Source organism: Macroventuria anomochaeta, assembly GCF_010093625.1.
Source record: "Macroventuria anomochaeta strain CBS 525.71 unplaced genomic scaffold BU25scaffold_58, whole genome shotgun sequence".
Taxonomy (NCBI): domain Eukaryota; kingdom Fungi; phylum Ascomycota; class Dothideomycetes; order Pleosporales; family Didymellaceae; genus Macroventuria; species Macroventuria anomochaeta.
This window is the reverse complement of record NW_022985419.1, coordinates 23159-49077: the sequence shown is the minus strand read 5'-3', so window position 1 is coordinate 49077 and position 25919 is coordinate 23159. Positions and strand designations below refer to the sequence as shown.

General features: G+C 51.8%; 8 protein-coding genes across 8 annotated transcripts; 2 read left to right on the top strand and 6 right to left on the bottom strand.

Annotated features, from left to right (window-relative positions):
• Positions 1 to 225: 225 nt before the first annotated feature.
• Positions 226 to 1456, bottom strand: BU25DRAFT_354859 (uncharacterized protein; the record flags this gene model as incomplete). Its single annotated transcript, XM_033703532.1, has 2 exons — positions 226 to 1343; positions 1393 to 1456. The coding sequence occupies 2 exons, from the start codon at positions 1454 to 1456 to the stop codon at positions 226 to 228; spliced, it is 1182 nt and encodes a 393-aa protein (XP_033555432.1).
• A 193-nt stretch (positions 1457 to 1649) lies between these two features.
• BU25DRAFT_416258 (fungal-specific transcription factor domain-containing protein) lies at positions 1650 to 5113 on the bottom strand. Its single transcript, XM_033707737.1, has 5 exons — positions 4531 to 5113; positions 4357 to 4484; positions 3923 to 4299; positions 2215 to 3875; positions 1650 to 2168 (listed from the first exon to the last, which is right to left on the bottom strand). Exons 1-5 carry the CDS (start codon positions 4708 to 4710, stop codon positions 1794 to 1796), a joined length of 2721 nt encoding a protein of 906 aa, XP_033555431.1. The 5' UTR covers positions 4711 to 5113; the 3' UTR covers positions 1650 to 1793.
• A 162-nt stretch (positions 5114 to 5275) lies between these two features.
• On the top strand, positions 5276 to 7301 carry BU25DRAFT_416257 (alpha/beta-hydrolase). The gene is made up of 4 exons (XM_033707736.1): positions 5276 to 5339; positions 5521 to 5715; positions 6019 to 6276; positions 6595 to 7301. The coding sequence occupies exons 2-4, from the start codon at positions 5551 to 5553 to the stop codon at positions 7246 to 7248; spliced, it is 1077 nt and encodes a 358-aa protein (XP_033555430.1). The 5' UTR covers positions 5276 to 5339; positions 5521 to 5550; the 3' UTR covers positions 7249 to 7301.
• A 2152-nt stretch (positions 7302 to 9453) lies between these two features.
• Positions 9454 to 9972, bottom strand: BU25DRAFT_426626 (uncharacterized protein; the record flags this gene model as incomplete). The annotated part of the gene is made up of 3 exons (XM_033708431.1): positions 9454 to 9551; positions 9587 to 9669; positions 9848 to 9972. The coding sequence occupies 3 exons, from the start codon at positions 9970 to 9972 to the stop codon at positions 9454 to 9456; spliced, it is 306 nt and encodes a 101-aa protein (XP_033555429.1).
• A 1294-nt stretch (positions 9973 to 11266) lies between these two features.
• BU25DRAFT_495892 (aromatic compound dioxygenase) lies at positions 11267 to 12561 on the bottom strand (the record flags this gene model as incomplete). Its single annotated transcript, XM_033711892.1, has 3 exons — positions 11267 to 11771; positions 11824 to 12132; positions 12186 to 12561. The coding sequence occupies 3 exons, from the start codon at positions 12559 to 12561 to the stop codon at positions 11332 to 11334; spliced, it is 1125 nt and encodes a 374-aa protein (XP_033555428.1). The 3' UTR covers positions 11267 to 11331.
• Positions 12562 to 13997: 1436 nt separating this feature from the next.
• Positions 13998 to 15179, bottom strand: BU25DRAFT_416255 (arad-like aldolase/epimerase). The gene is made up of 3 exons (XM_033707735.1): positions 14904 to 15179; positions 14617 to 14847; positions 13998 to 14562 (listed from the first exon to the last, which is right to left on the bottom strand). The coding sequence occupies exons 1-3, from the start codon at positions 15043 to 15045 to the stop codon at positions 14114 to 14116; spliced, it is 822 nt and encodes a 273-aa protein (XP_033555427.1). The 5' UTR covers positions 15046 to 15179; the 3' UTR covers positions 13998 to 14113.
• Positions 15180 to 15386: 207 nt separating this feature from the next.
• BU25DRAFT_379927 (uncharacterized protein) lies at positions 15387 to 16215 on the bottom strand. Its single transcript, XM_033704210.1, has 2 exons — positions 16117 to 16215; positions 15387 to 16065 (listed from the first exon to the last, which is right to left on the bottom strand). Exons 1-2 carry the CDS (start codon positions 16178 to 16180, stop codon positions 15506 to 15508), a joined length of 624 nt encoding a protein of 207 aa, XP_033555426.1. The 5' UTR covers positions 16181 to 16215; the 3' UTR covers positions 15387 to 15505.
• Positions 16216 to 16464: 249 nt separating this feature from the next.
• Positions 16465 to 17139, top strand: BU25DRAFT_379924 (uncharacterized protein). Its single transcript, XM_033704209.1, has 3 exons — positions 16465 to 16554; positions 16583 to 16710; positions 16769 to 17139. Exons 1-3 carry the CDS (start codon positions 16489 to 16491, stop codon positions 16908 to 16910), a joined length of 336 nt encoding a protein of 111 aa, XP_033555425.1. The 5' UTR covers positions 16465 to 16488; the 3' UTR covers positions 16911 to 17139.
• Positions 17140 to 25919: the final 8780 nt, after the last annotated feature.

The following is a 25919-nucleotide window of genomic DNA, read 5'->3' as shown; positions in this document are numbered from 1 at the left end:
TCGAAGCGCATCCATGATTGGGTTCAGGATGCAGATGCGACTGAAACATACAAAGTACACAGACTGTTCGCGAGATTGGGATGAGAGGTCAGACGATAAAGATAGATGGAATTCATTAGATCAAGCTCTCAGAAGCTCTCAGAAGGTCATTGCGGACTGATATCCTCAGTTCATAGCCTCATTACCACCTCTCTTCTCCTTCGAATTTGGTGCTTTCTCAGTCCTTCAGAACTTCGCTTTCTCCCCTTCAACTACTTTGACCACGAACCCCAACCTTGGAAAATGCACCCTAACGTTCACCTCTCCCTCCTTCTCCGGCTCTATGACAACCTCTTCGACCCCAATCGCCACCAGCCTCCCTACCATCGGATTATCCCTCCCCGTATCATCCGGCACAACCGACACCATAGCCCCAGCCACAAGCCCGCGTTCTTTGTCCAGACTCCCATGCGGCCCCACAGCAGCAGGAACCAACATCCTCTCCTCCTCCCAAAGCTCCTTCTCCCTCAAATCCTCATTCCACGCCTCATCCCCCTCCCTCACCACGACCTCCAGATCCGGCAATCCGCCGATGTACTCCTCAAAAGCGTGGAACCACCGCCACAACCCTGGATACCTCTCCTCATTCCAAACTGGTTTCATGATATCAGTATCGGTGTCCGGTGTCCCGCTTCCTGTCAAGTTATATATCCCCTTCCCAGCCGCAATGTCAGCACCCCACTTAATCTGATAATAAAGACTGATATCCGCTAAACTCGGACCACACGTCGGGAACACCCACCCACACCCACTTCCACTCTTGCCGGAGAAAATAGGTTCAAGAAGGGAGAGGTGAAGATCGAACGTCCCAAGATTCTGCGGAACCTTGAGTTTGAGCTTCTCCGGGTCAAGGCGGTGCCCGATTAACTGCGTGCGATCGGTACCGAATGCAGACTCCCAGACTGTATGTGGGATGAGGCCGGTGGTGGTGCGGAAGAGAGGCTTGTCGGTCCAGAAGGATGCGAAACCCCGGGCTAGGGGGCGGTAGTCCCATGTCGAAGTTGGAGACGAAGGAGAAGACGAGAAAATAGAAACTGGGGGATAGATAGTCCCGTAGCCATAGGAAGAAGAGGATGAGGAAGAGGAGGAGGAGGATGAGGGGAAGTAGTGTTCTAGCGCCTCGATGATGAGGGATGTGTCGCAGTATATTTCTCGGCCGATGGCGAGAATGGGAATTTTGCGGTAGGACACGCCGAAGGTTTTTAGCAGTAAGGGGCGCGGCATCATCGAGGGAACGGCGACGTAGGAGAAGGGGAGTTTTTTTATTCGTAGAACTAGGCGGACTTTGTTGGTGAATGGGCTTGCTGGTGCATGTCAGTTCGGGCCATGTGATGGATTGGAACGGGGTGTCACAATCATAGCCGAAGAGCACCACTGGTGGTGGTTTGGAGTGCGTCGTCTCGATTCCATAGACCATCGTGTCTGCATGTACTGAGATGTAAGTGTCGTTGTATGATCGAATGTGTGGGGTGTCTGTGGGGTTATAAATCTGGGGTGCATCCATCGCCCCGCGCTTAGGACCAAGCCGGTGCAAGCCGAGGTCTATCACTGCAGCGCACTGAATAATCATTCAATGAATGCATGTATAACAGCAACTTCGGAACTGTGTAGTTCGTAAACGTTCGTTCGTACAAGTGCGCAGATAGGTGCGTCGCTCTACTTTTTTCCCTGCAATATCGTAAACTATACATTCAACATTAAGGTTGAGTGGGGCGGAAATGCCCCCCAAAAGAACCTCACTTGTGCTCTTCCTATTACCGCCCTCCGTTCATATTATTGTGATTGAACTGACTCGTCCCATGATCGGTTTGCGAGAAATCTGGCATTACGCCGTTCATGCTGATGCCGTCTTCGTAGCCATTGTATCCAGTCATGTCTGCCCAATCCCACTCGAGAGTCATGGGCATCTTCCAGAGATCCTGCGGCACATTGTTGAACGTCTGGTCAAACTGACCCATTGCCATCGCATTGAGGTTGTTATTGATGCCATTGACATCGGCGCCTGTGGTCATTGGAAGACTGCCTTGTTGCTGAAGCATCTGCGCGGTCATGGAGGGTGAACCATATTGGCGCATGGGCGCGTTGGCTTGTAGTGAGGCGTGAGTGAAGTTGGGTGAGAAGGGGAAAGGCTACGAGAGTCAGTGCGAGCTGTAAGATTGAAATGAGTCAACATACTTCATTGAAACCATGGAAGTCAGGGTTGAAGATCAAGCCTTCTTGTTGTGGAGGTTGCTGCTGCGGCGATGGCGCGACGTTAGGTGATGATTGCGAGTGTGAGTTACGGCGTGCCGATAGCAGCTCAGCCGCTGTAGCCTCAATCTGAGCGTCTTGCTCGCTGTCACCCTGCTTCCTCTTCCGACGAGAAGCATGCTCTCTGTCTGCCTTGTCGAGCACAATAGCTACAATGCGCTCGAATTCGGCACATACACTACACATGCGCTTGACACTCCCGCTGCCTTGTTCGTCGTTCAGCATGTTCAAGAAGTTGACAACGAGTTTCATGAGCTTGTGATCGGATCGTGACCGAGTGTCTTGTGGATTTTGCAGAATATTCGCGAACAACGTAACGAGTGCTGTGACCGGGAAGTAGATGACCAACCAGACACAAGACAAATCTCCCTTAGGGATGTACTTGAGCAGGTGAATCGATGCTCGTGCTGCCTGTACGCAAAGCTGCGCTGACATGAAAACACGAGGGTTAAGCGGACGAGCATTGAGGCCTTGGATTGCGAAATTCGAGAGTCGACTTGTCCAGTATCCGTGATGCACACTCATGCGGTGAATCGTGGTCAGACAGTTGTAGTAGCCGAGATGCAGTACTGCGACCTGGAGGATGAGCGGTGTGTGTGAAGCCTTGATATCATGTTCGGGTCGGAATTCAAGTGCAATGCCATCTTTCCAGTTTTCCAACTCTCTGTCGAGTTCGCCAATCGTGTTGAGAAGTTCACCATCTGTCTGTTTCGACGCTTTGACGGAGTAAAGCCCCTTGTAGACCTTGCTCTGGATGATAGAGAATGTGCACATGAGGCGGAACAAGTTCATTGTGCCATTGCCGTCCGCCAGTGGAATGTTGCCAATGTTGTCGGGTGGAAATTCGCTTGGTAGCTCAACATTCATGTCATCATCATCCTGGATAGGCGGTCGACCGGAACGCAAGCAAATGTCCTTGTCGAGCATATATGCAATCCAGAACACTCGCTTCCGTTGTTCGACCTCGGCATTGTTGAGATTGAAATTTGCTCCCTTCTTGTGCAGTCCAATACTATGTGCAAGTCGCATCGCTGTTGCCACGAAGAAGTATGTCGGTTGCGGGTTTGGTGTGCCGAGCAGGAACAGGCCGATACCCAGTAGAGCCTGTACGCTAAGCAGGTCAGTGTTCCGCATCGTCAGTTCAACCATGACGCTCATAGCGTTCTTGAGGTACTGCCACGCCTTCTCATCCTCCTCTGCCGGTACAAGATTGCTCATGACTCGCAGACGATGAGCAAAGGCCAATGCGACGTTCAAGCTAGCCCACCAACCAGATCCCTCATAAGGATCTTTCGAGTAGTGTTTGTCGACAAGGTGCATGAAGGTTGGTTCGTGGAACAGCGGGAACATGCAATTGAAGTTCTCGAAGTAGTCCTTCAACAGCGACAGGGCTTCGTGCTTTGGTGGCAGTTGCTTGTACACTCGTCGTTTGAAGATGTCCTGGAATACGTCTGGCCGCCACTGTATCCATTTATTGTCTTCTACAGCTGCTGTGGAGATCATGTGCTGGAAGGAGTTGTCGCCGGTCTTTTCGTTCACCCATTGGATGCCCTTGGGTGAGAAAATAGAGAAACCTGATGATGAACCTGACATGGTCAATAGGAATATGCGCAAACCGTTGGATGTGACGTACCAATATATCTGGTCTCGCCGTAGTTGTTAGTGACCAGAGAGCACATCATTTCAGCAAGCGCATCCTCTCCATCCTTGCCTTTCTCTTCTTCTTGTGTCTCCGCAGGTGATGCTGTACCACTCCTAGGGCTCGGAAGAGTCGGTTGCGCCGGTGTGCCATTACTTGTGGATGTGCCTGATTGAGGCACTGTTGACTGTTTCCTGTCCTCTGACATGCTCAGTCTGGGTGTCGCCGAGCGGCCTGCTCGGTCAGTCAAACGCTTTTCGATGGTCGCGAGGTCGGTGCTGCCGTCATCATCTTCTGGAAGTACGCCAGATAGGCGCATCAGCGACTCCATGCGGGCGAGGCGGTTCTCAAGGCCTTCGATGTACTTGGCGCTACACATGATCGATCAGTCAAGTGTTCACTCTATTTTGAAGCAATTGCGGACGCACCCTTTCGGCGGCTGGCGCTTCTTCTCGACCTGTGTGAAAATGCATTCCGTCTTGTAGTTCTGGCAGTGCGTGCATGAGGGCATCTTGCCGTCACACTTGATCTTCTTCTTCCGGCACATGTCGCAAGCCTATGTCCTGTCAGCAAAGTCACGCCACCCTCTCGATTGTATGTACCCTTGCTATCCTCCTCCTCTTTGGATCACCCTGGTCATTGTGGTCGTCCATGTCATCCTGGGCAAACATGTTCTGGGGAAGCTGCGATGGGTCGAACTGGCCGCTGCCAAAGATGCGCGGAGGCGGCGGGTTCATCATTGGCGGCGGCCCGCCGTAGAAGCCGTTCGGGGAGGTGTTCATGGCAGCGAGGGTATGTAGATTAGGTAGAGAGGGTAGGTGCAGGTCGCTCCTGCCGCGTGGGTGCGGGGGGTCGTGGTGTTTTGTGGGAAGATACGCAGTCGGGGAATGGCGAAGCTAAGTTCTAGGCCAGCTGAAACGGGGCCAGGCAGCTCATCAGCAGGGACTTGGGGATGTCGTCGCAGATCTGCAGGTGGTCGAATAGCGTCGGGCAGTGCGCGGGCGAGGCAGAAGCTTGTTTGGGGTCTTGCCGTGATGCGTGTGGTGAGGGTCAGGTCGGACCAAAGGCGGAGGTTTGAGAGCGTTCGAACTTCAATTTGCAAGCAATGCACGCGACTAGGGGCGATTGTGGCAACTATGTAGGCTAAAGGAGCGGCCTGAACTCTTATTCTCATCCAAAGCTAAGCTTCAGCACGTTGAAGAGGTCACTGATAATTGTCATCCGTTGTTCGCGCGAAGTGCAGCTGCAGCGTCCCAATGCGGCTTAGTGCGTATCGCTCTTGCCCGCTCCAGCCAGGCACAGTGGAGCCTCGGCCTCGATCGAAGGCATTCTACCTTCATCGAACAACTCTATCTCAACCTCATCGCCACATCAATTTGAATTTTTGTCTTCTTCGACATTTGCATAACTTGTGAGTACCTCCAATGGCGATATAATTCTCGTCTGGCATGATTGTGGAAGGATCGTTTCCGGCAGCTGAGCGAGAGTAGCTGCAAATGGAAATCGCCAACATTGTGTGACGTTCGTCGCATCTTCATCACTTGGCAACACCAGTTTTTGGTCCTGTACGCTAACTAACGTGCCATCATCAGTTCTGCATTTAGCGTCAAGCATCTTTGAAGATGGCGCCGCTAAGTGCTGAAGAGCTGCAGAAGCACCCAGAGTATGAGCATACCATCTGGAAGCTCAAGCCTGACCAGGAAGGGAAAGTCGCCGTGGCAAAGGACCGAGGCGGTCCAATCAACATCGCCTACGAAGTTCACGGTCATGGCGACCGCAAGATTGTGGTGAGTGTGCAATTTTGTCAATGTTTTCACTTTTGAGGCATCAAGTGTCGGATCCATATTGCGGCCTGACCTTCGAATTCGCTGCGGGAAGCGGCTTCCTGTCACGTTTCGTTTCGGTCGCATTGACCGTCTCAGCCTTCAACCTCACGTATCATCTTGTCAAGTCTACTTTCGCAACACATCATCATGGTTTTGTCCGCACAATTCCGTATCCGTCGTACTAGCCGTAATGAGGTTGCACCCTCACCTGCACTTTTCTCAATCTGTTGGCCATTCTCAAGATGAACCACTGACAAGGACTAGTGGATTATGGGCCTTGGCGGTATGAAGTACGCATGGCAACGTCAAACAAAAGACTTTGGCCATACCCAAGGAGACAAGTATTCATGTCTTGTGTATGACAACCGTGGTATTGGCGATTCAGATAAGCCCAGAGCAAGGTATTCGACATATGAGATGGCCAAAGATGTCATTGAAGTCATTGACCACCTGGGCTGGACCGACCAACGCCAGTTGCATGTGATCGGCATCAGCATGGGCGGCATGATCGCTCAAGAAGTAGTAAGTCTGACTCTCCACACCTGCATTGAGCTCTGTGCCGGACTTGCTTCATCAAACAGCATTTCTGCTCGAGATAACGTTGTTGTGAGGGTCTCGGAAGGTACAGCTTCCGTCCCAAAGACTACCTGAAACGGTGCGGCACAGGCATCAAACGTCGTCGACTTGATGATCAAGCACCACCCTGCGACTCGCCTGCGTACCTGATTTCCGCCCCGCTACGTCCCACCCCCGCGTACCTGCCACATTCTTAACCCTTCCCTGTTCATGTCACGAGAACGAACCGGAACATAATTGAAAGTATGCTAACAGCAACCTCAGGCAATGCTCATCCCAACCCGAATCTGCACCCTCTCCCTCGTCTCCACCGCCGCCGGCGTATTCCGCACAACTGGCTTCATCGAGAACCTCTACAACCGCGTCAACCTCCTCATCCCAAAGTCAATTGACTCACAGATCGAAGGCGTGAAGAAGAACCTCTACACGCCTGCATGGTTGGGCAGCCCCGATACCCTCGAACCTGTCGTTCAGTCCTTCCCGACGAACGGCGACCGCTTCGCCGCCAACGAACTTTGGAAACGCCAGCACCCTGAGTATTTCGCCAAGCCGGGTTTCATACTGCAACTTATTGCTGCGGGGTGGCATAATAAGTCCCCCGAGCAGTTGCAGCAGATTGCCAAAACGGTGGGTAAGAAGCGCATTATGGTTGTTCACGGAACAAAGGATCAGATGATCACGTTTCCACACGGCGTTGTGCTGTGGCGGGGGTTGGAGAAGGGGCAGGGGAAGACGGGAACGGAGAACTGGTTAGGCATTGAGGAAGAAGAGGATGTGTGGCAGGAAGGAGAGGTTGAGAAGCATTTTGTTAAGAGGCAGGGGCATGTGATGCCTGCTGAGATGAGGGAGGAGTTTCAGGGATGGGTTGAGGGGCTGATTGAGAGGGGGTTGAGGATGAATGAGAGTGAGGGGGTATGAGAGATGCATAGTGAACAGGGGAAGTACCAAATAACACAGTATAAATGCAAACATGCAAGGGCATGTTTGAAGGCGCAAATTAACAGGAGCCCGACAAAATGTATAGATCCTACCAACTATGAAGCGGGATTGAAGTCGCCTGTCATAAATCCACATGATTTGGATTATCAGCAGCCGGATCTACGCTTTTTGTACGTAGACTATTTTGAACCACACATGAAAGGGCCCCAATACCCTTTGTAATCGTTTCAAAGAGTACATTATCAGTCTGTTCATGCTAAACCTCACTGTACTGAGCTCACTGTACTGCGGCACCTAATCTAATGACGCCCGAGCGAACTCGGAAAGCGGGACTTGTGGCCTGCTTACTATGAATTGAAGAAAGGATACGGCCATGCCAGCGAGTGAATATGCTTTCGAAAGAATCAGGGAAATTGAGAAGGTAATGTAAGCATAGCCTGCTCATCTAGAGGTTCTGCATGCAACAGAGCTGGTTGCTGCTCAGTATCTCCAATCACGAAGCAATTCCGGGGGACATGGCTCGAGTTCCAAGGACCAAAACCCTTTTGCAAACGACAGACATTCGGCGCCACTCGGTGGAGGTTGTTATATCTCGAGGAAACTGCGGACATGTAAGTAGCCAGATTTGACTTCGACGTTCGAGCTCTTATGGCATCGGTGTATAGAGTGCTTGATGGTTAGATGTTTGGCTGGGGGCTAAAGTAGTGCGCACAAGACATGATGCTGTCATGTGCGTACTTTGAAGTAGGCATATCTCACAAATTGGAAAAGCTTTGGAGGGCCCAAAGTTCAGTCATCATTCAAGCTCGGCTCAGAATCATGCAATTTGATCTTGCCAAATTCGACTCGCGATTTGGGTACTTTTGGTATGAGCAAGATTCTCACCGCCTTTCGGTGTCATGGCAGAGAAGGCGCCGGAAGAACATGTTGAAAAGTCACGCTTGTTTTGGAGGCAAACATGATTCGATTTCGTAGAGATTTTGGCGGATACAAATCTGGGAAGGTGCTGGAAAGTAAAGGTGTGAGGGTCACTGACGAACCCAACATATGCAGGGGCAGGAGTTCGAACTGAAGTCCACATGATGGTGTGGTGTTGATTGTTTGAATGGATGTATAATCCTCTTCCGCATCTATTTGCAGTATACGAGCTGTATCCAAAGTTTTCAAATGTGGCATGCAACCAAGTATGGGTGGAAGAAAGTGAATGTGCAAGCTGCTGCTGCATCATAGGAAATGGAAAATGAATGCATCACCAATCAAGCCATGTCTTGTGTCTTCCAGGCTAAAGAAGTTTCCATCACGTCCGACGCAAGGTACCCAGGGGTGGAACATGTTGCGGTATCGGTTGGTCCATACAAGGTCTGAATGTACCCCTGACAGTCTATCCTAGTCTAGTGTGTGACCGGTCACTGGCCTGAGGTCAGGTATATAGTCGTTATCTCCCAGCTAGATAGCAATTCAGCACAGTATTCCACCGACCCGATAGTCCTACATTATTGTTTACTATAGCGATCAGTACACCACGGCGGCCACGCCGCCACAGAACATAAGAACACCGTCTGCAGATATCTTGTTTGCGACAAAGATGCGGATTGTTGGACTTCCTTACTCATCTGGAAGTCGACATATGTTCACCAATCTGTAGTTTTGAAAATGATAATTCAAGGTTTGCAGAAGGGCGAAGAGACCAAGCACATGAGCAGCTTCCCGGTACTTTTTTTTGGCATTTGTCAATTAAGGAAAAGGCATATGGTGACGTTTCTCAGGATCGAGATGCTCCTTGAACACTTTCGAACCAAGCTTAGTCGGCTCACTCGTGATGACAATTCCGCTATGCAGTTCGTCCCTGGTTTGAACCAACGTGAAAGATAGGGAAATCTAGAGCACAGACCAAAGCCATAGAACTCTTGAACCGAGGAATGATGAGTAGGTTGATGATAACCTCTGCCACATGAGAAAGCTTGAGAAACAATTTGGTGGGTAGACCTTGGGAGACATGTATGTAGGACCAGGCCTAAGGTTTTTGGTAAATTCGAAGCTTTCTGGTAAGGAGAAGGGAGAGCAAATCATAGCAATCACCGAGCATTTTTGGATCCCTTGTCAAAGCTCTCAGATAAAGAGACATCGTCTTTGACAGAACCTGGTCGCTGGTCATCAAGAACTCGAAGAATTTGCAAGAAGAGATCAAAGGAAGTATGGTTTTTCGAATTTGCAAGTCACTCCGCTCGCGAGAAGATATGGAGTAAGTAAGAGGTCCGTTCTGCGATTAGGCTCAGCGGTGGCTGTTTAGAGTCGCAGCAAGTGAATGTTCACGTACAATTGAAATGGCGAGAAGAGTCATCAAGTTCTTTGCAAATATTTTGTGCAGGGCAGATTACATTGAAGCCATTGACAAGAACACTGAAAAGAGAAATGTAAGCATATTGTAGGGGAAAATGTGTGATGGTATTAGCGAGAGAAAGGAAACCACAAGCCCAGTTCACAATTGCATAGCTGAGGAACGAAGTGACGAAGCAAGCAATGTATCCGCATGATACGGCGGAGGAGCGGTAAAGTTTATTGGTCGAATGCGACACACACCAAGGGAACACAAATTGCGTTGGCTGGTGCCAAGATGTCGCTGATCGTATGGGCTGGTGAAGGAAGGAGAAGGGACAGCCACGCAGCCACGAAGGCAACAGCCACGAAGGAGACAAGAACCATGAAGGAGGTAACAACAATCTTAGAAAGGGGACGAAGTGCAGCAACAATGAGAAGAACGCAGCCCTCCATACAACATCAGATCCGTAAAACAAACAGAGGCTGTCTTCTTCTCCTTCTTGCTGCGCGAGGAGCCGTTAGACTCTTGCTTGGACATTACAAAGTTAGGATATATGTGAGCTTGCACGAAGTACCTCAGCTACGCACGTCTTTGGTCGTTCACGCCCAAGGCTCGTTATATCGAGAGCATGTGCAGCAAACGGACCCAGTAGCGCACCTCAATACAGCTGTTTTAAGGCAGACGAATATGAGATGACGTAGGTTTTTTTTATTGGTCTTTGTTAGTAGGCCTTGAAGGAACAAAATGTTGTTCCTGTGGATTGTTTTTGTTGCACACGACTGATTGCATTCGGGCAAGCAATTCGAGCGAGGCAAGGATGAAGCATGTTCGATCGGTGTTTTCAGTGAAGCTTGGAATATAAGAAAGTGACAGGCAAAGAGACATGAGCGGTGTTGTCGAATATTTTGGTATGGGAGCTGGTGGATGGATGCGTTGTGAAATTAGAACATTGGAGCGGAGGATGACGCATACGAGCTTACAGTATCGACAAGACTCATACGAACACCGCCATTCAGCCTTTTAAGATTTTCAAACATGCAAAAAGCGGTGTTTGGCTTTCGAAAGCAGCAGCCAATCGCAGACATTCGCGCTTATCCTTGCGGCTTTGCGATATTCAATTTCACTCCGCCTAGAAGCAGATGTCACGATCACTGTCAGAATTCTGGTCCCGGCACATGGTATTGGGAAAGTAGTCTCTTCGGGGAAAATATCGAATGAGATTCCTCCTGCAGCAGGCGATGAGAATATGTGAATATATGGTTCGCGTCGTCTGAACGGACGTGTGGACATAGCAAGCCACTTTTTGAGGTGTAAAAAGCTGTGATGAGAGAGGGTTTGCTCATACAAGAGATATTGACACGGACACGTTGCTTTATTGATGAGAGTCGTTACGTGCGTGAAACTCGATAACTCTCTGGACATTGAGGTGCGTCTCGACGACTGGCGAACAACATGGAACTTTCATATCATGATTTCTGCAGGGCACAAATTGTCTTTGACATTTCGGAGAATGAAGATGAGGATGCGAGTAAGAATGTGAAGACTGGTGGGTAGAAGATTTATACTCGTGAGTCTGATGCTGTCTCGTATCCCAAGCACAGACTACGCATGGCTTTAAGTTACGGAGGTTGTTTTGCTAGGCTACAACCCATCAGGCTACTCCCTCCCAACGTATCACCAACAATCTCGTCACGCTCGACCCCCTACGTGCTTCTGTCATTGCTGCCAGTGTCTGAAATTACTCAAACAACAGTGCTGCTCGGCGCAGCCGTGCTCGTCGGCCTCGGACCACCCGGGAACCCACCACTCGGAGGCGGCCCACCAGGCCCACCGCCACCACCCGGGTTCGCCACACCACCGCCCTCCCCAAAGTTAACCGCAGCCCTAGGCGTCGTGACAGCAGTAGGATTAATACCGACAGTAATCCAAGCGAACAGACCCTCCTCAACACTGTCACCCAGGTAGACGTAGTTAAGGACGGGGTCAGAGGTAGCGGCTTCCTGGGCGAAGATGCCATCGTCGGCGTTGAGCGTAAGTTTTTGCGCGTTGGTGATGTAGGGCTCGACGGTATCGACGTCGGTGATGAGTTTTTGGTCGAAGAAGAGTTGGCCGACGTGGGAGACGTGGCCGCCGGTGAGAGTCTGGTTTTGCTCATTGATGGTGGAGTTGACGTGGGCAAGGACTGTTTGAGCATCAGTACGTCATAAATTATAGAAATGTACATGAAACCGTACCGTGAATATGCGTGGTGCGTCCAGAGTAGTGACCAGGGAAGGTAGTGTCGAATTGCAAAATACCGTTCTCGTTGCTAAACTGGATACCGCGGAACATGGTGTTGTTGATATTGCTCGCATCAGCAGTGTTGCCGTTACCGCCAGCAACTACGCCGCCGTACACGCCGGTGCTGTTGCAGTGCCAGGCCTCGAGGGCAACCTGTGAGATTGGCTCGCAGGTCCTGGTGTCAATGACCTGGACATCAAAAGTGAAGGGTACACCGGGGTTGCCATCAGTGATGTCCTGGCGGACGTATTCACCAGAAACCCCTAGATGATGAGTCAGTCGCTTATTAGCGGAAGTTGAGCGAGCGCAGACTTACAGTAGGGGCCCTCAGTGGCCTCAGCTTGTAGAATGCACGAAGCGTTACCGGCGAAAACGACATCGTCTGGGCTATCAGGTGTGACAGAGGCGTTCGAGTGGTGATCAGTGTTAAGGACCTCCTCGAAGTCGCGCTTGACGATGCCACGCTTGGTGCGCAGGTGCTGAACCATGGCTTTGCGGTAGCTGATCAAAGCCGCCTGACGAGACTTGAGAGTCTCAGCGCAGTGCGAGAGACCGATGTACGAGTCGCTCGCAAGGTATGCGGCGCGTTCAGCGATCTCCTCCGCGATGTCATGGCCAGGGTGAGCCACCGCAGGTGCGGAGAAAAAGAGAGATGCCGCAAGGGTGACGAAAGAAGGTGGGAAGTAGACCATCTTGATGTGTGCCTGTAAGCTTTTAGTCGATGATGGTGAGCCTCAGTTGCGAGCAGACAGGCGGTTTATATGCTTCTTCTCCCCGAGATATCTTCGCAATCGCCCAGCCAGCAAGTCGTCAGGTCCAAGTTTACCGTTTCGCCACGTCCAGGGGCGACAAGTGACATTCCGCTTGCGTGCTTCCAACGATAGAGGACTCTCGTAAGGATTCTCGGATTGCAGGTTGTAAAAGGCAGGATGTAACAAACTTCGCCATTTCGATTGGTCGCTCCACAACTTAGCCGTTCGCTACCCCTCAACAACGCCTACTTTCCGTGCAAAATTCATCTCAATCCCTTCCACTTTGCCATGGGAAATGCCATATTGAAACGGGTACTAGTCCTGTAGTGGTGAGATCAAAGGTGCCAGCGGTGCGGTCCGAAACAAGTTCCCGTGCCTGACTTCCGAGGCGGCAATGCGCGACACTGTCTGTGATGTTGTTTCTGCAACCTTGCATTATCACAGGTGGTCGAGGTACTGGAGTGAATTGCCAAGAGTACATGGTATTGTCTTGGCCAATCTCCTCCGTGGTGCTGATTGGCTGACGGATGTCGTGGACCTTCCGAACAGGCAAGAGGCCTCCGCCGCATCGCAGAGAGTCGTCGTAAGCCTTTTAGGCAAGCTGTCATTGGCAAACGCTTCTGCAGCTTTCTTGTTACCGATAAAGAGGGCGTGTCGCTAGCTCGATGTTTAAGCAGCCGTGTTTAAAGCTTGGCAAAATGCTTCAAGCTGTTGTGATCCTCCAGCAGTTAATGTTTGTTGCGTGACATACTGCAAGGACCGGTCGACGGATGATGGACTTTGGCTTGTAACGTGGTAGAATGTGGAGTGTAGCGGCTGAATGTTTTGCTAGTTTCGCTGGTGTGCATCGCACCTGGGCTCTCGATTAACTGTACATATCCTTGCTAAAGGAGTCCGGAAACGAATTTCCTTCCGCAATCTGATGTACGGTGCCTTTGACTGACCGCAGCGACCTGAGTAGGCATTCCATATGATACGACCGTTCATGGCCCTGGCGGCTCGAGAAGTCAGCGCAGTACGAAACAGTGAAAGCGTTGAACCTTGGTCACTCACCTGGAGGTGTTCATGTGCTACAAGGTCTGTACCCCAACAGAATTGCGAGCGTCGTCAGCTCCAGCCTGACCTGCCATCTGTGGTGCTTGGCAGGATGTCTGCACCATGCAGTCTGCCGGCGATTGAAGCCTTCTCGGAGATGGTATGTCGATGGATCCCTTCAAAGAGAGTGGGATGCGTGTGTGCTCGTCGACAGTGGCCGGGACGAAGGGCTGTGTAGTATGGTGACAAAGGAAAGTGTGGATATATGCAGTGTGGAACAATTGTTGCTGGTATACGGGTATCATATTTCTGGCTTCTTGTGAGCTTATATCGAAGGCTATCTAAGATGAGCTTACGTTAAGCTGACGAAGCTACAGGCGCGTTATCTCTGAAGCTTACCCCAACTGCCGCCTCTACGCTCCACACTCTGCGCCATCTTTCACTCACTACGATCCCTTCATCCCGAGCTTTCGCTTTGCGGATCAGGTGGCGTACCCAACTCATTCACAAACCGCCCGCTCCTTTCGACCTCTTTGACCCACTGACCCCACGGCTTATACACAATCCACGCATTCATGTTCGCCGTATCTTTCCTCTCCTGAGCACTCAGATACTTCACACCACTCCCACCCACTGCGTTGTTCAGCAGGAGTGCATTAGTCTGCACTCGTGCATTGCTTGCTGCGTAGTAGGCGTAGTCAGTGACTTGCTCGACGCTAGTCCCAACCGTGACAAAGCCGTGGCCGCGCTGGAGGACGGTTTTGTGGAGGGGTGAGGTAGGCTGTGTAGTATTGATTCCGAAGGTTGCGGCGAGTGCGTCGCCTAGTTTCGGCGTATTTACGAGCATGTCGTGTGGGTCATCTGCGGTGTAGGCTGCCTCGATGTCCCAGTTGGGGACCTGTTGACCTGCAGCCTGTCAATCGCTGAAGAGCACGGGAGAAATCACCAGGAGCAGCGAACCGAGGAAGCCGGCCATGTGGTACACAGGCTCCGGACTGATGCTGTTGAGGACCGTATATGGAAGAACGTCTTCAGAGTGGGAGTGCACAACGGCGTTGATGTCGGGGTAGGCTTTCAGAATCGCTGAATGGATGTAGCGCTCCGCATAGCCGCCTACGGTACCGTTCACAGGTGAGCCGTCTGCGATCAGGTACTCGCCAATGTCTGACGGCCCCGAGACAACTGCTGGACCTGTACTGTAATCAGCGAGTGAGTCAGGCTGTTGCGTGATTGTTACAAGACCGCACCCAGTTGCAAGGCAATGAAGAATGTCGTGTTTGTGTTCGGGTTGCGCACACTGATGTGACCGAAGGAGTCGAGTACATTGTGATAGCTCAGGATATGGTTCGCAGTGATCAGGGTGGACATCAGTCCTGTAATGTTCACCATGTTGCGCTAAGGCTTGCCTTCCCGTCTTTCTGGTTGCGCGAGTAGCAACAGAGTCGTCTGGGGGCTGCCTGCATTTTATAGTCGCATGCACGTCGTCGTCGTCGCCCTGATGTCATGCTGTGCCTCGCGAGTTACTCCTCCACATCTGCAGACTATGGCTAGTGTCGATGTTAGCATGACGATCTCGGATCTCAGCAAGCGGCCAAGCTCGGCCCCTCGCGCCGGTTGCACATGATGCCGTCCTGAGGCTGAGCGCTCTCCGAGACGTCGTCGTCCAAAATTCAAAACAAATAAGAAAAGGCGTAGAGTGGACGTGCAGAATTCGCAGATTCGATAAAATGGGACGATGGATGCTTTTGTCGTGGTATCGAAATCGTGACCGTAATCTACCGCAAAGCCGTTGACGCCAAACTCCGTAAGATGCTGTCGTTCGATCGATTTAGTCTCTCTCCAGACCAAACTACGCATCGACATCCATAGCCTCGGTGCCGCCACCGACCTTCCTTGCCAACTTCCTCTTGCTCTTCTGCTTGGGCAGTGTCTCCTCGAGATCGCTGTCCAGCTCGCTCTCGTCCATCTCGATCTCCTTCCGCCTCTTGTCAACCTTGGCCTTGACCGCTGCGACGTCGACCTCCTCCTCCTTCTCCTCCAGCTGCTGGGCGGCGAAGCGCTCGCTCGGTGGCAGCAGGTGCTGGTTCTCCTCGACCAGCTTGCGGTCCTCCTCGCGCTGGCGCTGCTTGTTGCCACGCATGCGGGCCTTGTAGAATGCACGCTCGCGGCGGGCGCGGATCTCCGTGACACGCGACATGGCCTTGAGCGTCGTCTGGACGAGGTCGCGGTTGTAGCGCACGGGGATGTTGCGGCGCTGGGCGAAGGCGAGGGTGCTGTCGACCGTCATCTCCTTGCCGTGCGCGCGACGGAAAGACTTTGTCCAGGCGAGCTTGCGCGGGTTCCGCTTCATCTTGAAGTTCTTGTGGCATTTTGACTTGCAGAACCGGAAGGCCTTTGCATCGTTGCGCACTGATTGGTTAGTCTCTATCTTCTCTGCCACGCCGAGGGTGAAAGGCTTACCAAAAGTGATACCCTTGGACGGGTACACGGGCGACGAACAGAAGTAACACGTCTCGATTCTCATGGTGCCGGTGGATGTCCCTTGTCGGCGGTTCCTGGAGTGGAGGGTTGGTAAAATGCGGGCGCCACGAACAAATTCTAGCGGACCCTCGATGGCCAAGAGTTCGGCCCCACACGGCTGGCCAATGGGGAAACGCCGACCGCCGCGACTTCCTCAATTCTTTGCCTGTTGCCGTTGACTTGCGCGTCTATCGCCATCATTCACAGCATCCATCACCGTATCTTCACAGCATCCATCACCGTATCCGCCTATACGTCGTCGCATTCTCCAATCCCTGATACTCGAATCAGTATCCGCATACATACGTCAACATGTCTATCTGGCTATGGGGCCTCGGTCTGGGCGCAGGTGCCTTCTTCGCACGTCTTTCCACCACCGTCCACCATTCATAACTAACGTGCTTAGGGCCGCGCTGCGCTCGTCGCGATACGCAAGAACGGTGTCGGCGGTTCCAAGCTGGGGCGAAGCTTTTACAAGGGCGGCTTTGAGCCAAAGATGACACGGCGAGAAGCTGCGCTGATCCTCGAGATGCCGTACGTTTGGCATAGCATTGACAGACGAAAAAGGGAATGGCATGCTGACGTCTGATAGTGAGCGCGGCATCACAAAAGAACTCCTCCGCAAGAAGCACCGATCGCTCATGCTGCTCAACCACCCCGACCGCGGCGGTTCCCCGTACCTGGCCACCAAGGTCAATGAGGCAAAGGAGATGCTCGAGAAGGAGGTCAAATAAGCAGACGACCGTCAGCGCAGAGCTGGATATCAACAAGAGCAGGGCGGAGATGTATAAAGATGTGTACTATATGACGGCCCGATTACATTGCATGAGCATGGCGTTTGTTGGGATTGTATAAGACGTTCGAGAGACAGGGGCAGATGAGCGCCCGACGAGGTACTGACGGTCAGTGTCCTGGCTGCGCTGTTATGATAAGATCACGGTAATACCCACTACTCTTTCTACGCACACGGCACACGACACGTGGGCCCTTTCTATGAATGTCCTATAAGAATCTCCGTGGCTGCAATCCTCCCCGACTGCCCACCTTCCCCTGCACGAGCACGCTTTAAAATTACCAACGCAATCCTTCATCTCTTGCGCTTGCCTCTGGTGCTCGAACGGTGCGCATTGGGAATGTTCTCTGCAGCACTCGTGATTACCAAAACTCTCAAACGGCCAGCAACAAAGAGCGATGTTCTCCGCTCCCTTCTCCCAGCACAACCGTCGAAACCTCCGACCCGCAATGGCATGTGCCTTCTGGTTGCCGGTTGCTCCGTGCTCATGCATTACAGGGCTGCAACATATAAGTGTCCTGTTCATGGCTACTCTCCAACTATGTTACTCCAGAAGTTTGCGATAATTCCAAAGGTCGGTCGTGCTGACCCATGTCTCTGTCCGTTGCAGACCTCGAATTTCGCAGATACACGCTCAAATCTGCAGACAAAAACCCTAGAGTTCTTCCTTCTATGCCCAAGCGTGAGAAGCTCCAAACACGACTCCTTTTCCCCATGTTCTGCTTTTTGCGGAGATGTGCTCCACGAATATCCACTACCAATAGCTATGTGTTCCTCGTGCGGCGGTGGCTAAAGAACACCTACTCCTCGCTGAGTGTTGGTTGGATATTCCATCTTGGTTCGAAGAGACAACTGGCTCTTGAAAGTTTGTCACCGCTCACTACACTTGAGGTCCATCTACATCTGTCCAAATCAAAACGAGACTGCGACTCCTCCATGAGCACCTTAACACTCTCGTTCGACGTTTGAAAAGCCTCTGCTCTGAACGTCTGTCTGAACCAAAAGAGCGAACTCCACCTACGTGATGTTCGCCAAACTCGTAACGGGGGACCACAAACTCTCTTCGAAAATTGCGCTACATCCTACCTATGGAAGATGTGTTTGCATCTGAACTCCATCCCACGCTTGTGCGTGTTGCTCCAGCTATATGTTCTCTCCTCTGCGAGTACTCGACACTATCAATCACTATTGCACTGAAACGTCCTACTTAACTTGATGAGGCCCCAAACTATGTCTCCGGCTCGAAGGGTTTTCTAGAAGGAGTTCTTCTCATACAGGTTCCGGCCGCTCTTGCGCAACGGCTCGCTCGGAAACATGCACCGCATTAAAACATGAAATCAGACAACCTTGTCACTTCGATCCACTCGAGTGAGTACCGCCTTTTGAGCAACCAGGTCGAAAACTCTCGGACTGTTCTTCATTGGCCGAGAGATTCAAGCCCTGGATTTCCCAACCCCATGTCTTGTTCTCACTTCTCAACTCCAAACAATAACGGTGAAGGCTCACGTCTTGCTCTGCTGATGAACCATGCAGTTTCTATTCATTGCAGGCATACATCGCTCCTCTTCAACTCTCTCAAGTTCTACATGAATCAAATAGAAAGCCAGTCTCCAAGACCATTTCAAGAATGGCCCATGTACTCGAGTGGGCGGGCTTTCAGCTGAGGAAAGTGACGGCAACAGCCTTCCGCAATATGGGGACACATTCAGCTACAATAATCTGAGGTTGTGGTTCTTGTTCCAGGCACATAACGATACATCTACGGTCTCTTGGGTGCGGTTCCTGTGACCTGCAACTGTCATACATCTCAATAAAAGTTGTGGCGGCGTGGGCCGCTTGTTGAATACGAAGCTGTTAGACGTTGATGGCATCCAGCTATGTCTAGAAACAACGATCTGATGCTGGGTTCTCGTAACGACTTCGCATTCCGGGTTCCAGATGGTGGCCGAGCTTACCCAAAGTAGTGAAAGAATTTTTCCATATCTGCGAGTCCGCATATCTCCAAAATGAGTGATGAGAACGGCATGATCTGCTGCGAGAAGGAGTCAATCGTAAGATTGTATCATCTGTCCACCTCGATCTCTGCTTTTTGACGACCGGGCAAACCGCAACTTCCGGTGTCCGTTTGCCCACCTTGGTGTCTACACTACGACCTCCCAACGCAAAGAGAAAGTCTTCAAAAATCCGCTAGAGGTAGGACCATGGGCAGGAAAGCGTTGTCTGCTGGTTCATGGAATCCGACACTCTCTCGAAATAAGCATCATCGCCGCCTCGTTGACCCTCTGTTCCCTACGCTCTTGATTCTCTACCAAATTCATAAACCATGGAGCCGGCAAAACACGCGTCTCGCATTCTTACGGTCTTGATTCGAAAAAATGGACATGGCCTCCTCATGCGTTCGAAGGACCATGATCTGTGTCTCATGTGCTTTTACCTGAGGGATAAGCTATCGACGATCAAACTCTTTACAGGGTACCAAAAGCAGCGCGAGACTACCTCATGTGGGACGGACTACGTGTAATACACATTTCAAACGAGATCTTACACGAGATGAATTCACCTCCTCATGCGAGAGCTCATATGCATACACCAAACCCCTTATGCAATCAACATATGACTTTTCTTGGTTCGCGTCTATCTTCTGCCTTCGAAAAGTCTACAAGTGGGTGGCGCATGTTGCAGTCTGGAGGTATTCACCGGTGCCCATGGTTTTGCAAGCATGTGCCTTTCGTACATGAAGCCAGAAGAGTTTGCGGTTGTATAACGAAAAGATATTGCGAGGATGTTTCAGGCAGGCTGGCCACACACTGCACTTCTTGAACACTTACAAAAGGCCCTGTAACACGAATCGATGTACGACTTACTGTTGGCGTATGGTTGGAGGCCGATGTCGTCGTGGGTGTTCGTTATCGTTGGACCCGATCTTTCGAAAATTTGCAGGGAGGCTTGTCAAGCTGACGAGAGGGTCGTAGGAATGCAGAATTCGTGGAAAGCAAAATGACAGCTGTAAAAAAAAGGCATGAGAAATGTGCTGGAGATAATCGCGGAAACGTGCCAACGATGCGTCTACAGTAACGAAATCGAGAATTTTTGTTCAAGTGCTCTCGAGATAGACGATGGAAAAGAAGCTCTCGACTTCGCATGACACCGTGCTGAGAAATGGAGCCGCTTCAATTTGCGCGATCGTCTCTTGTCGGACGGGAGGGTTGTTCAGGGACCGCAGCCTTTGGTTCACTCGTCAGACGCAATTGATGGAGGGCAACATCTTGTTCAATGTCCAGGTTCGAGGTCATTGTGTCGAAGGAAATCGACTGGAAGTCGTGTTTGGATAGGTTCGTTGTACACGGGAAAGCTGAGTGGCAGGAGAATTAATCGATAATCGCGAAGTGTTGGTGGGACGACAAGTTCTCAGCCGCCTCTCAATAAGTATTGGTTGCTGTTCCGATTGGCACGGCACAACAGGCTGCGGCTGTAGAAGCCGTGTCAACAAGATGTTGTTTAACAACACCATCAGCACGACCAAGTTCACTCCTAGATACGAACATCTCCCTTGAAGAGTTATGACGTGAGCTCAGCGTCAGCACAGTCTGATAACAAGTACGCCGTCGTGCAATAATCTATCGACTGCAGTCATCTCCGCAATCGCCTGTCATGGGGTGAGGTGCCACAATTGAGTTTCGCAAGGCTGCGCAGGATCGAGGCGATCGGAATGTTTGCCTCTGCCGCGCTCCCTTTCTGGCGGCGTTCGTTTCGGTCCCGATCGCCTGGGTCGGGGAGTATGGGAGGTGGAGACAGGAATGGAAGTTCTAGCGAGCTGTAGCTGTTCCCATTAGCTTATTCGATGGGAAAATGTTGCTGTCGTATCATGTCTGCTGTTGAATTCGAACATGCACGAATCAATACGTGCTGATGGTCTGTTAAGAATCAGCTCCATGGGTTGCGGTTTCTATTTCGGTGTCAGGAAATAAAATCTAGGCTTGCAGTGACGTTACGTGAGGCGATCGTTGGCGCGTACTGATGGCGCGGCGGAGGAAACCTTGACGTGCCGTTGGTGTATCGATAGCACCTATCAGATGCTGAATGAACGCATTTGGGCAGCGCCACTGGAGCTTGTGGGACAAGCAGCCGCAAGGCACGTTTTTGGAAGAGAGGTAGCGTCTTGAGAACTGCATGGCGTCTGCCCTGTGAAACCAATTCCTCTTTTGAGAAGCTTACGAACGCTTCAGCTCGTTTGGGCTGAACCTTGTGCCTGTTGTGACGTTAAGTGGTTGGCGTCTTGGGGACGGGTAGCTGCAGGAACGACGCGTGGATGTGTCTCCCCACAAGCTAAGAACTGGCGTTCGTTCGCCGGCTGTGTGCAGAAGAAGAGCATGACATGCTTCATCTCATTGTTTTTGAGGGTGCACAACAGCATCAGGGCTGCGGCAAGATGCGAAAACGGAGCCCGTAACCAGGATGAAACGACTGCAACGGTGCGACAAACGACGGATTCGTGACAATCGCCCGGATCGTGAGTACTTGGAAAGATTGTACTTGAAGGTTTACGTTTGCTGTATAAAGCAAAGCTTCACAGCGATAATGTAAGCTCTGAGTGATGCTCCGGCGTTGAAGGATCTGCTCGTTGCTCATGCTGTTCCCATGATCGCCAGGAACGAAACCAAGCTTGCGTGCAAGTGAAGTCATCCCTGCTGATCGCATTTAAGCTGATACAACGATTAGCTCGCACAGATGTTTAAGAGAATGATCGCTTGTCGATAGCTCGCATGAGGCAGGAGCATTGAAAAATCACGAATTTGAGCTTGTTCGAGGATGATTGCGATGAGTGAGTAGGACCGCCGTACAACGTTGCGGCTGCAACATACCGTCCTCTTGCATACGACTCCACCAGGTAATGCCTGTATGTCGTACCGGCTGTGCAGTGTATCAAATTGGTGGTTGCATCCTGACAAACGGTCCGATCGTGTTGGTGAAAGTGCTCTTGTCCATCAGCTTGGGCTTCGCAGTATCCGTGTAGCAGGGCCGCAGTGTATGCTTTGCTCAGCTGCAGGTTAGTTATAGAATATCAGCGAACTGGCTTCCACGGTGCTTTTCTAGTCGCCAGGTGGAAGCCCATAGCGCAGAAGAGACTCCACGTGTCAGCAGGGTTGCCTGTGCAAGTTATGTCTTCTTCAAGAAGCACCCCCTGCTTCGCTTCCATCGGAGTGGACAGCCGCTGTAGATTGCAGTAGCGCGCCGAGGGAAAGACAGCGAAACCGTTTGCCAGCATCCACTCTCCCGACTCCCCGCAAGCCAAAGTTCACGATCGCAATTTCGTAAAAGTTTTCTGTGGAGAAATTCGTCAAGTTGTCAGACTGGGCCCCGTGCAGGAACAATGGTGGCAGAAAGACCACGATGGTGCTGGGAAAAAGCAAAATCTCCGATGATGTGTGCAACAAGCCGAGCACTGTACAGCCTGTAGGAAGACTTGCCTGCGACGAGACGCGTCAGAGCGCAATGTCCTTCACTTTGGTAAGCGACTGTGTGCCCGTCTTGCTCCCTAACAATGAGCAAACGGAATCTTCGTCATGACAAACGACGCTGGAGTCAGTCATCGAAGGAGGCTTGCAGAATCGCGAGTCGACTGAAAGCTTCTGCATCTACCTGACGCGGTGATGATGAGAGATTTGCAAATGACAATGATGTGTCTCAGCCTGAATCTTGTAGTACACCCCTGTTGATATCTAGTCGACAAGGGATAAAGCCAACGACCAGGCTGCGTTGCCGACCAATCAGCGCCGAAAGGTCCAGACGAATTATATCATTGGCGGCGGAACATGAGCCGGCTCGTAAATTGAGGTTGGCTGTTCGGAGGATAAGCTCAACAAGGAACTGAGATGTCGTCGTCCTCCGTGTCAAAAGCAAAGCCTGCAAATACGGCTGGCAGACATGACGAAGGAAAGACACTATGGGGGACGACGCAGCGACATGTAGAATTTTGACACCGCACAGGCGGTTGTGCGTGAAACCGGTAATCTGCAGGCACCCTGGCAGGTGCAGCACAATCGCAGCAGCAAACGAGCCCCCGTGGAAGGTTGCATGGCATGAGCGGAAGGCTTGCAGCGATCTGATCGCTGCGCGACTGCGACAGGTCTGAGGGAGCCCGGCGGCCAAATTCTGCGCAAGTAGAAGTGACGGAACAGGAACTCTCGGCGACGCATCTCAGACATTGTATTTGATCAGGTGAAACCGTATCGCCGCCTGGTAAGGGAAGGGCTGCAAGTGACATCTGCGACGCTGTGACAGGCCAGTTTCTAGCAGTCTTCCAGAAGCAAATATCCAAGCGAGAGCGTAGTGGCTACCGAGGCTCCACTCACCGAGCGGGCCAACGCCCTCATTCCGGCAGTCGGCGCTGTTTCTCGCAGTGGAATTGCACGGGTGTTGCCTGGATGGTGTGTTTGCTGTCCGCTGTGCTTGTGAGGTGGCCGCTATGCTTTGACCGGACGGACGACAGGACGCGAGAGGAAGGCGCGACCGGTTGCAAGAGCTCTTCCACGTGGAAAGCACCCGCCAGAATGAGGTCGCCATGGAGGTGCGGATGCAATGCGTTCCTGTCTACCTGCCTGCCAGTTTGATGTTCCACTGTGGATACACGTCTATGTAATGTGCGTACCCAGCAACCTGGGCAAGGGACGCATTGGTTGGATCCTGGGCGGCGACGATGAGGGTCGATTCAATGGACGCAGTGCGAGGCGCTGTGGGCCCATCGGGGAAGAAGTCCCGCGCCTCACAACCTTCTGGCACTGTTCTGGCGCGGGACCAACACAGGCGGCACGGCGAGCAGACCGCGCAGACGACTCAGAGCGAGTCGTGTCGACGGGAAGAGGTGGCTCTGGAAGGTTGGGCGTGCTGTCTGAGCGCAGGGGAAGGGTCTCGTATGGCAAGTTCAACGGCAGGCAGACGTTGGGTTCTCGCAGAGTCACGGTGCAGTAATCCGATCACGACGGTATTAGGGCGAACGCTGCTGTGAACATTATGGCCGCTGTGAATAAAGTTGTAAACTCTACCCAGCGCGACGCCTCGTACGGCCATCGCCCATCACACCCCAGCGACGGCCGTTGGTTCGACCCCTGCTGGGCCTGCAGGTACGAGTCTAGCGCCGCAGGGGATAGCCACTATCGTGGATTCAGCTGCGCAGATCATCCTGGCTCCCTGTCATGGCCGCACACTATTTCTGCCAGATGCAGGCCCGAGTTGTCGACAGGGAACTAGTTGAAACAGCCCCGAAAGACCCGTCTTGCTCCCGGCACGTCATGTAGCCTGCGCTTTGAACCTGAGTGCACTGTCGCTCATTTCAATTGTCTCGTCGGCAGCCAAGGCCATTTTGGCAAGTCAGTACAGGCCCCTTATTCTAGTCGAAATATATCTAAGGCACGGCGCGCCCTCCGCCGGAATTTGTCTCTTTCACTATCACTCACTCCCTTCGAGCTCTCCATCCATTCCTTCCCTGTCTCTGAGACCAGCGCGCTGCCCGGCCGTAGTCCACTGGAACACAACGCTATTTAATCCATCGCCCTACGCCTCTGTACCGCTCTCACCTGGAAGCTCGCCGACCACCACATTCGTTCAATCCAACTTTCCTATCAAGCAACATTGCACCAACTCAGCTCAGCTGCAGCTTACGTTTCGTTTTTGGTCTATTTGTAAGTCGGCCCGTGACATTGGCGTTGCCATATTTGACATCAGCGTGAAACAACGTGCTGACATATAAGGTAGCCGACACATCCACCAACAACGCAATGATTTCCAGAGAGAACGAATCCAACAACATGGGCCGTGGCGCATACGACACAACAGGCACTCCCAAGCCCCCGCCACCACCGAAATAAGGACCTCAACGGTCTTTACCCAACGGATCAATGTTTTTGACTCTCGCTCATCTTCGCAACTATCTCATCGCAATTTCTGGTGGAGCGAGGCGAACAGATGGTGTTCCGTTGGGAACAGAGGGATGACATACTGCGCCTCGTAAGTGACAGAACACTCGCTGCCTTGATGAGACTATGACTAACCAATATACAGCTGCAGCCCTACCTCATTTCCCCACAACAACCACTATCATTGGCGCAACCCGTTCACGTTTTCTGGCGACAACGTTTTCCACCCGCCCTCCTTCGGGATTACGCCTTTTAATATTCGCGACCGCTTCCCTTCGTCAGCAGCATAATACCCCTGCGTTTACCAGTCCCCGCCCTCGGTTAGCGACGACCCTTTGACAGGTCTTGGTTTCCCTTGCGTCCTCCCTACGTTTAGCGACAGCATTTTCTTACGGCAAAAGTTCTTTCATCGGCGTTCACTATAGATCAGGTTGGGCCCCCCAGGCATAGATACCAAAACGGGATTTTCTTTCTTCTCTCTTTGGGACACATGTATACGGTAGATCTCCGTTGTCTGCCTTCGTTGGCTCTCATCGACACGGACTGTTTTGTACGATAGCTCGGCGAGCTTGACTGGATACTTTAGATTCAGGACGAGCAATCGGCGCATTTGTATTTCTTGGACGGCCATCTTTGGATACGCAGAGATGGACCGTCTGGCTACGGCACTTTGGTTTTAGACAGACGATGCCTGGGTCTCGGATAGTGTCTCGCGGCACGATTGGGATATAGACTAATAGCAACGTACAACATTACCATTATGCGCAGTTCCATCAATTCGCCTCTGACTGTGACCGTCTCATCCACTGCCCTGAGGCCGTTGCCGTCGTACCTGTGACGCCATCGAGGGTCGCCACCGCAACATCGACAGGACCCAAGAGGTCTGAATACAGGTACCGAGTTGTTTTGACGGTGCTGATTGCAGACCCCTTGCTTGTGCAACAATTGGCGTTTCCGCCAGAGGCTTCCGCCGCCTTTGGCAGCTGCCAGCACGCCAAGACAGGAAGGTGGAGCTCTGCACCCCACGACATGGCGCC

Excerpts from the sequence above, each read along its gene's own strand:
- BU25DRAFT_416257 (XM_033707736.1), top strand. The coding sequence starts at position 5,551 with ATGGCGCCGCTAAGTGCTGAAGAGCTGCAGAAGCACCCAGAGTATGAG. Across the intron at positions 5,716-6,018 it reads ATGGCGACCGCAAGATTGTG|TGGATTATGGGCCTTGGCGG; the intron begins GTGAGTGTGCAA and ends GACAAGGACTAG. Across the intron at positions 6,277-6,594 it reads GCATGATCGCTCAAGAAGTA|GCAATGCTCATCCCAACCCG; the intron begins GTAAGTCTGACT and ends CAGCAACCTCAG.
- BU25DRAFT_379927 (XM_033704210.1), bottom strand. The coding sequence starts at position 16,180 with ATGAGAATCGAGACGTGTTACTTCTGTTCGTCGCCCGTGTACCCGTCC. Across the intron at positions 16,066-16,116 it reads GTCCAAGGGTATCACTTTTG|TGCGCAACGATGCAAAGGCC; the intron begins GTAAGCCTTTCA and ends CTAACCAATCAG.
- BU25DRAFT_379924 (XM_033704209.1), top strand. The coding sequence starts at position 16,489 with ATGTCTATCTGGCTATGGGGCCTCGGTCTGGGCGCAGGTGCCTTCTTC. Across the intron at positions 16,555-16,582 it reads TCGCACGTCTTTCCACCACC|GGCCGCGCTGCGCTCGTCGC; the intron begins GTCCACCATTCA and ends TAACGTGCTTAG. Across the intron at positions 16,711-16,768 it reads GCGCTGATCCTCGAGATGCC|TGAGCGCGGCATCACAAAAG; the intron begins GTACGTTTGGCA and ends GACGTCTGATAG.
- BU25DRAFT_416258 (XM_033707737.1), bottom strand. The coding sequence starts at position 4,710 with ATGAACACCTCCCCGAACGGCTTCTACGGCGGGCCGCCGCCAATGATG. Across the intron at positions 4,300-4,356 it reads AAGCGCCAGCCGCCGAAAGG|CGCCAAGTACATCGAAGGCC; the intron begins GTGCGTCCGCAA and ends GATCATGTGTAG. Across the intron at positions 2,169-2,214 it reads ACTTCCATGGTTTCAATGAA|CCTTTCCCCTTCTCACCCAA; the intron begins GTATGTTGACTC and ends TGACTCTCGTAG.
- BU25DRAFT_416255 (XM_033707735.1), bottom strand. The coding sequence starts at position 15,045 with ATGGTGAACATTACAGGACTGATGTCCACCCTGATCACTGCGAACCAT. Across the intron at positions 14,848-14,903 it reads CTTCATTGCCTTGCAACTGG|GTCCAGCAGTTGTCTCGGGG; the intron begins GTGCGGTCTTGT and ends ATTACAGTACAG. Across the intron at positions 14,563-14,616 it reads CCACATGGCCGGCTTCCTCG|GTCAACAGGTCCCCAACTGG; the intron begins GTTCGCTGCTCC and ends GACAGGCTGCAG.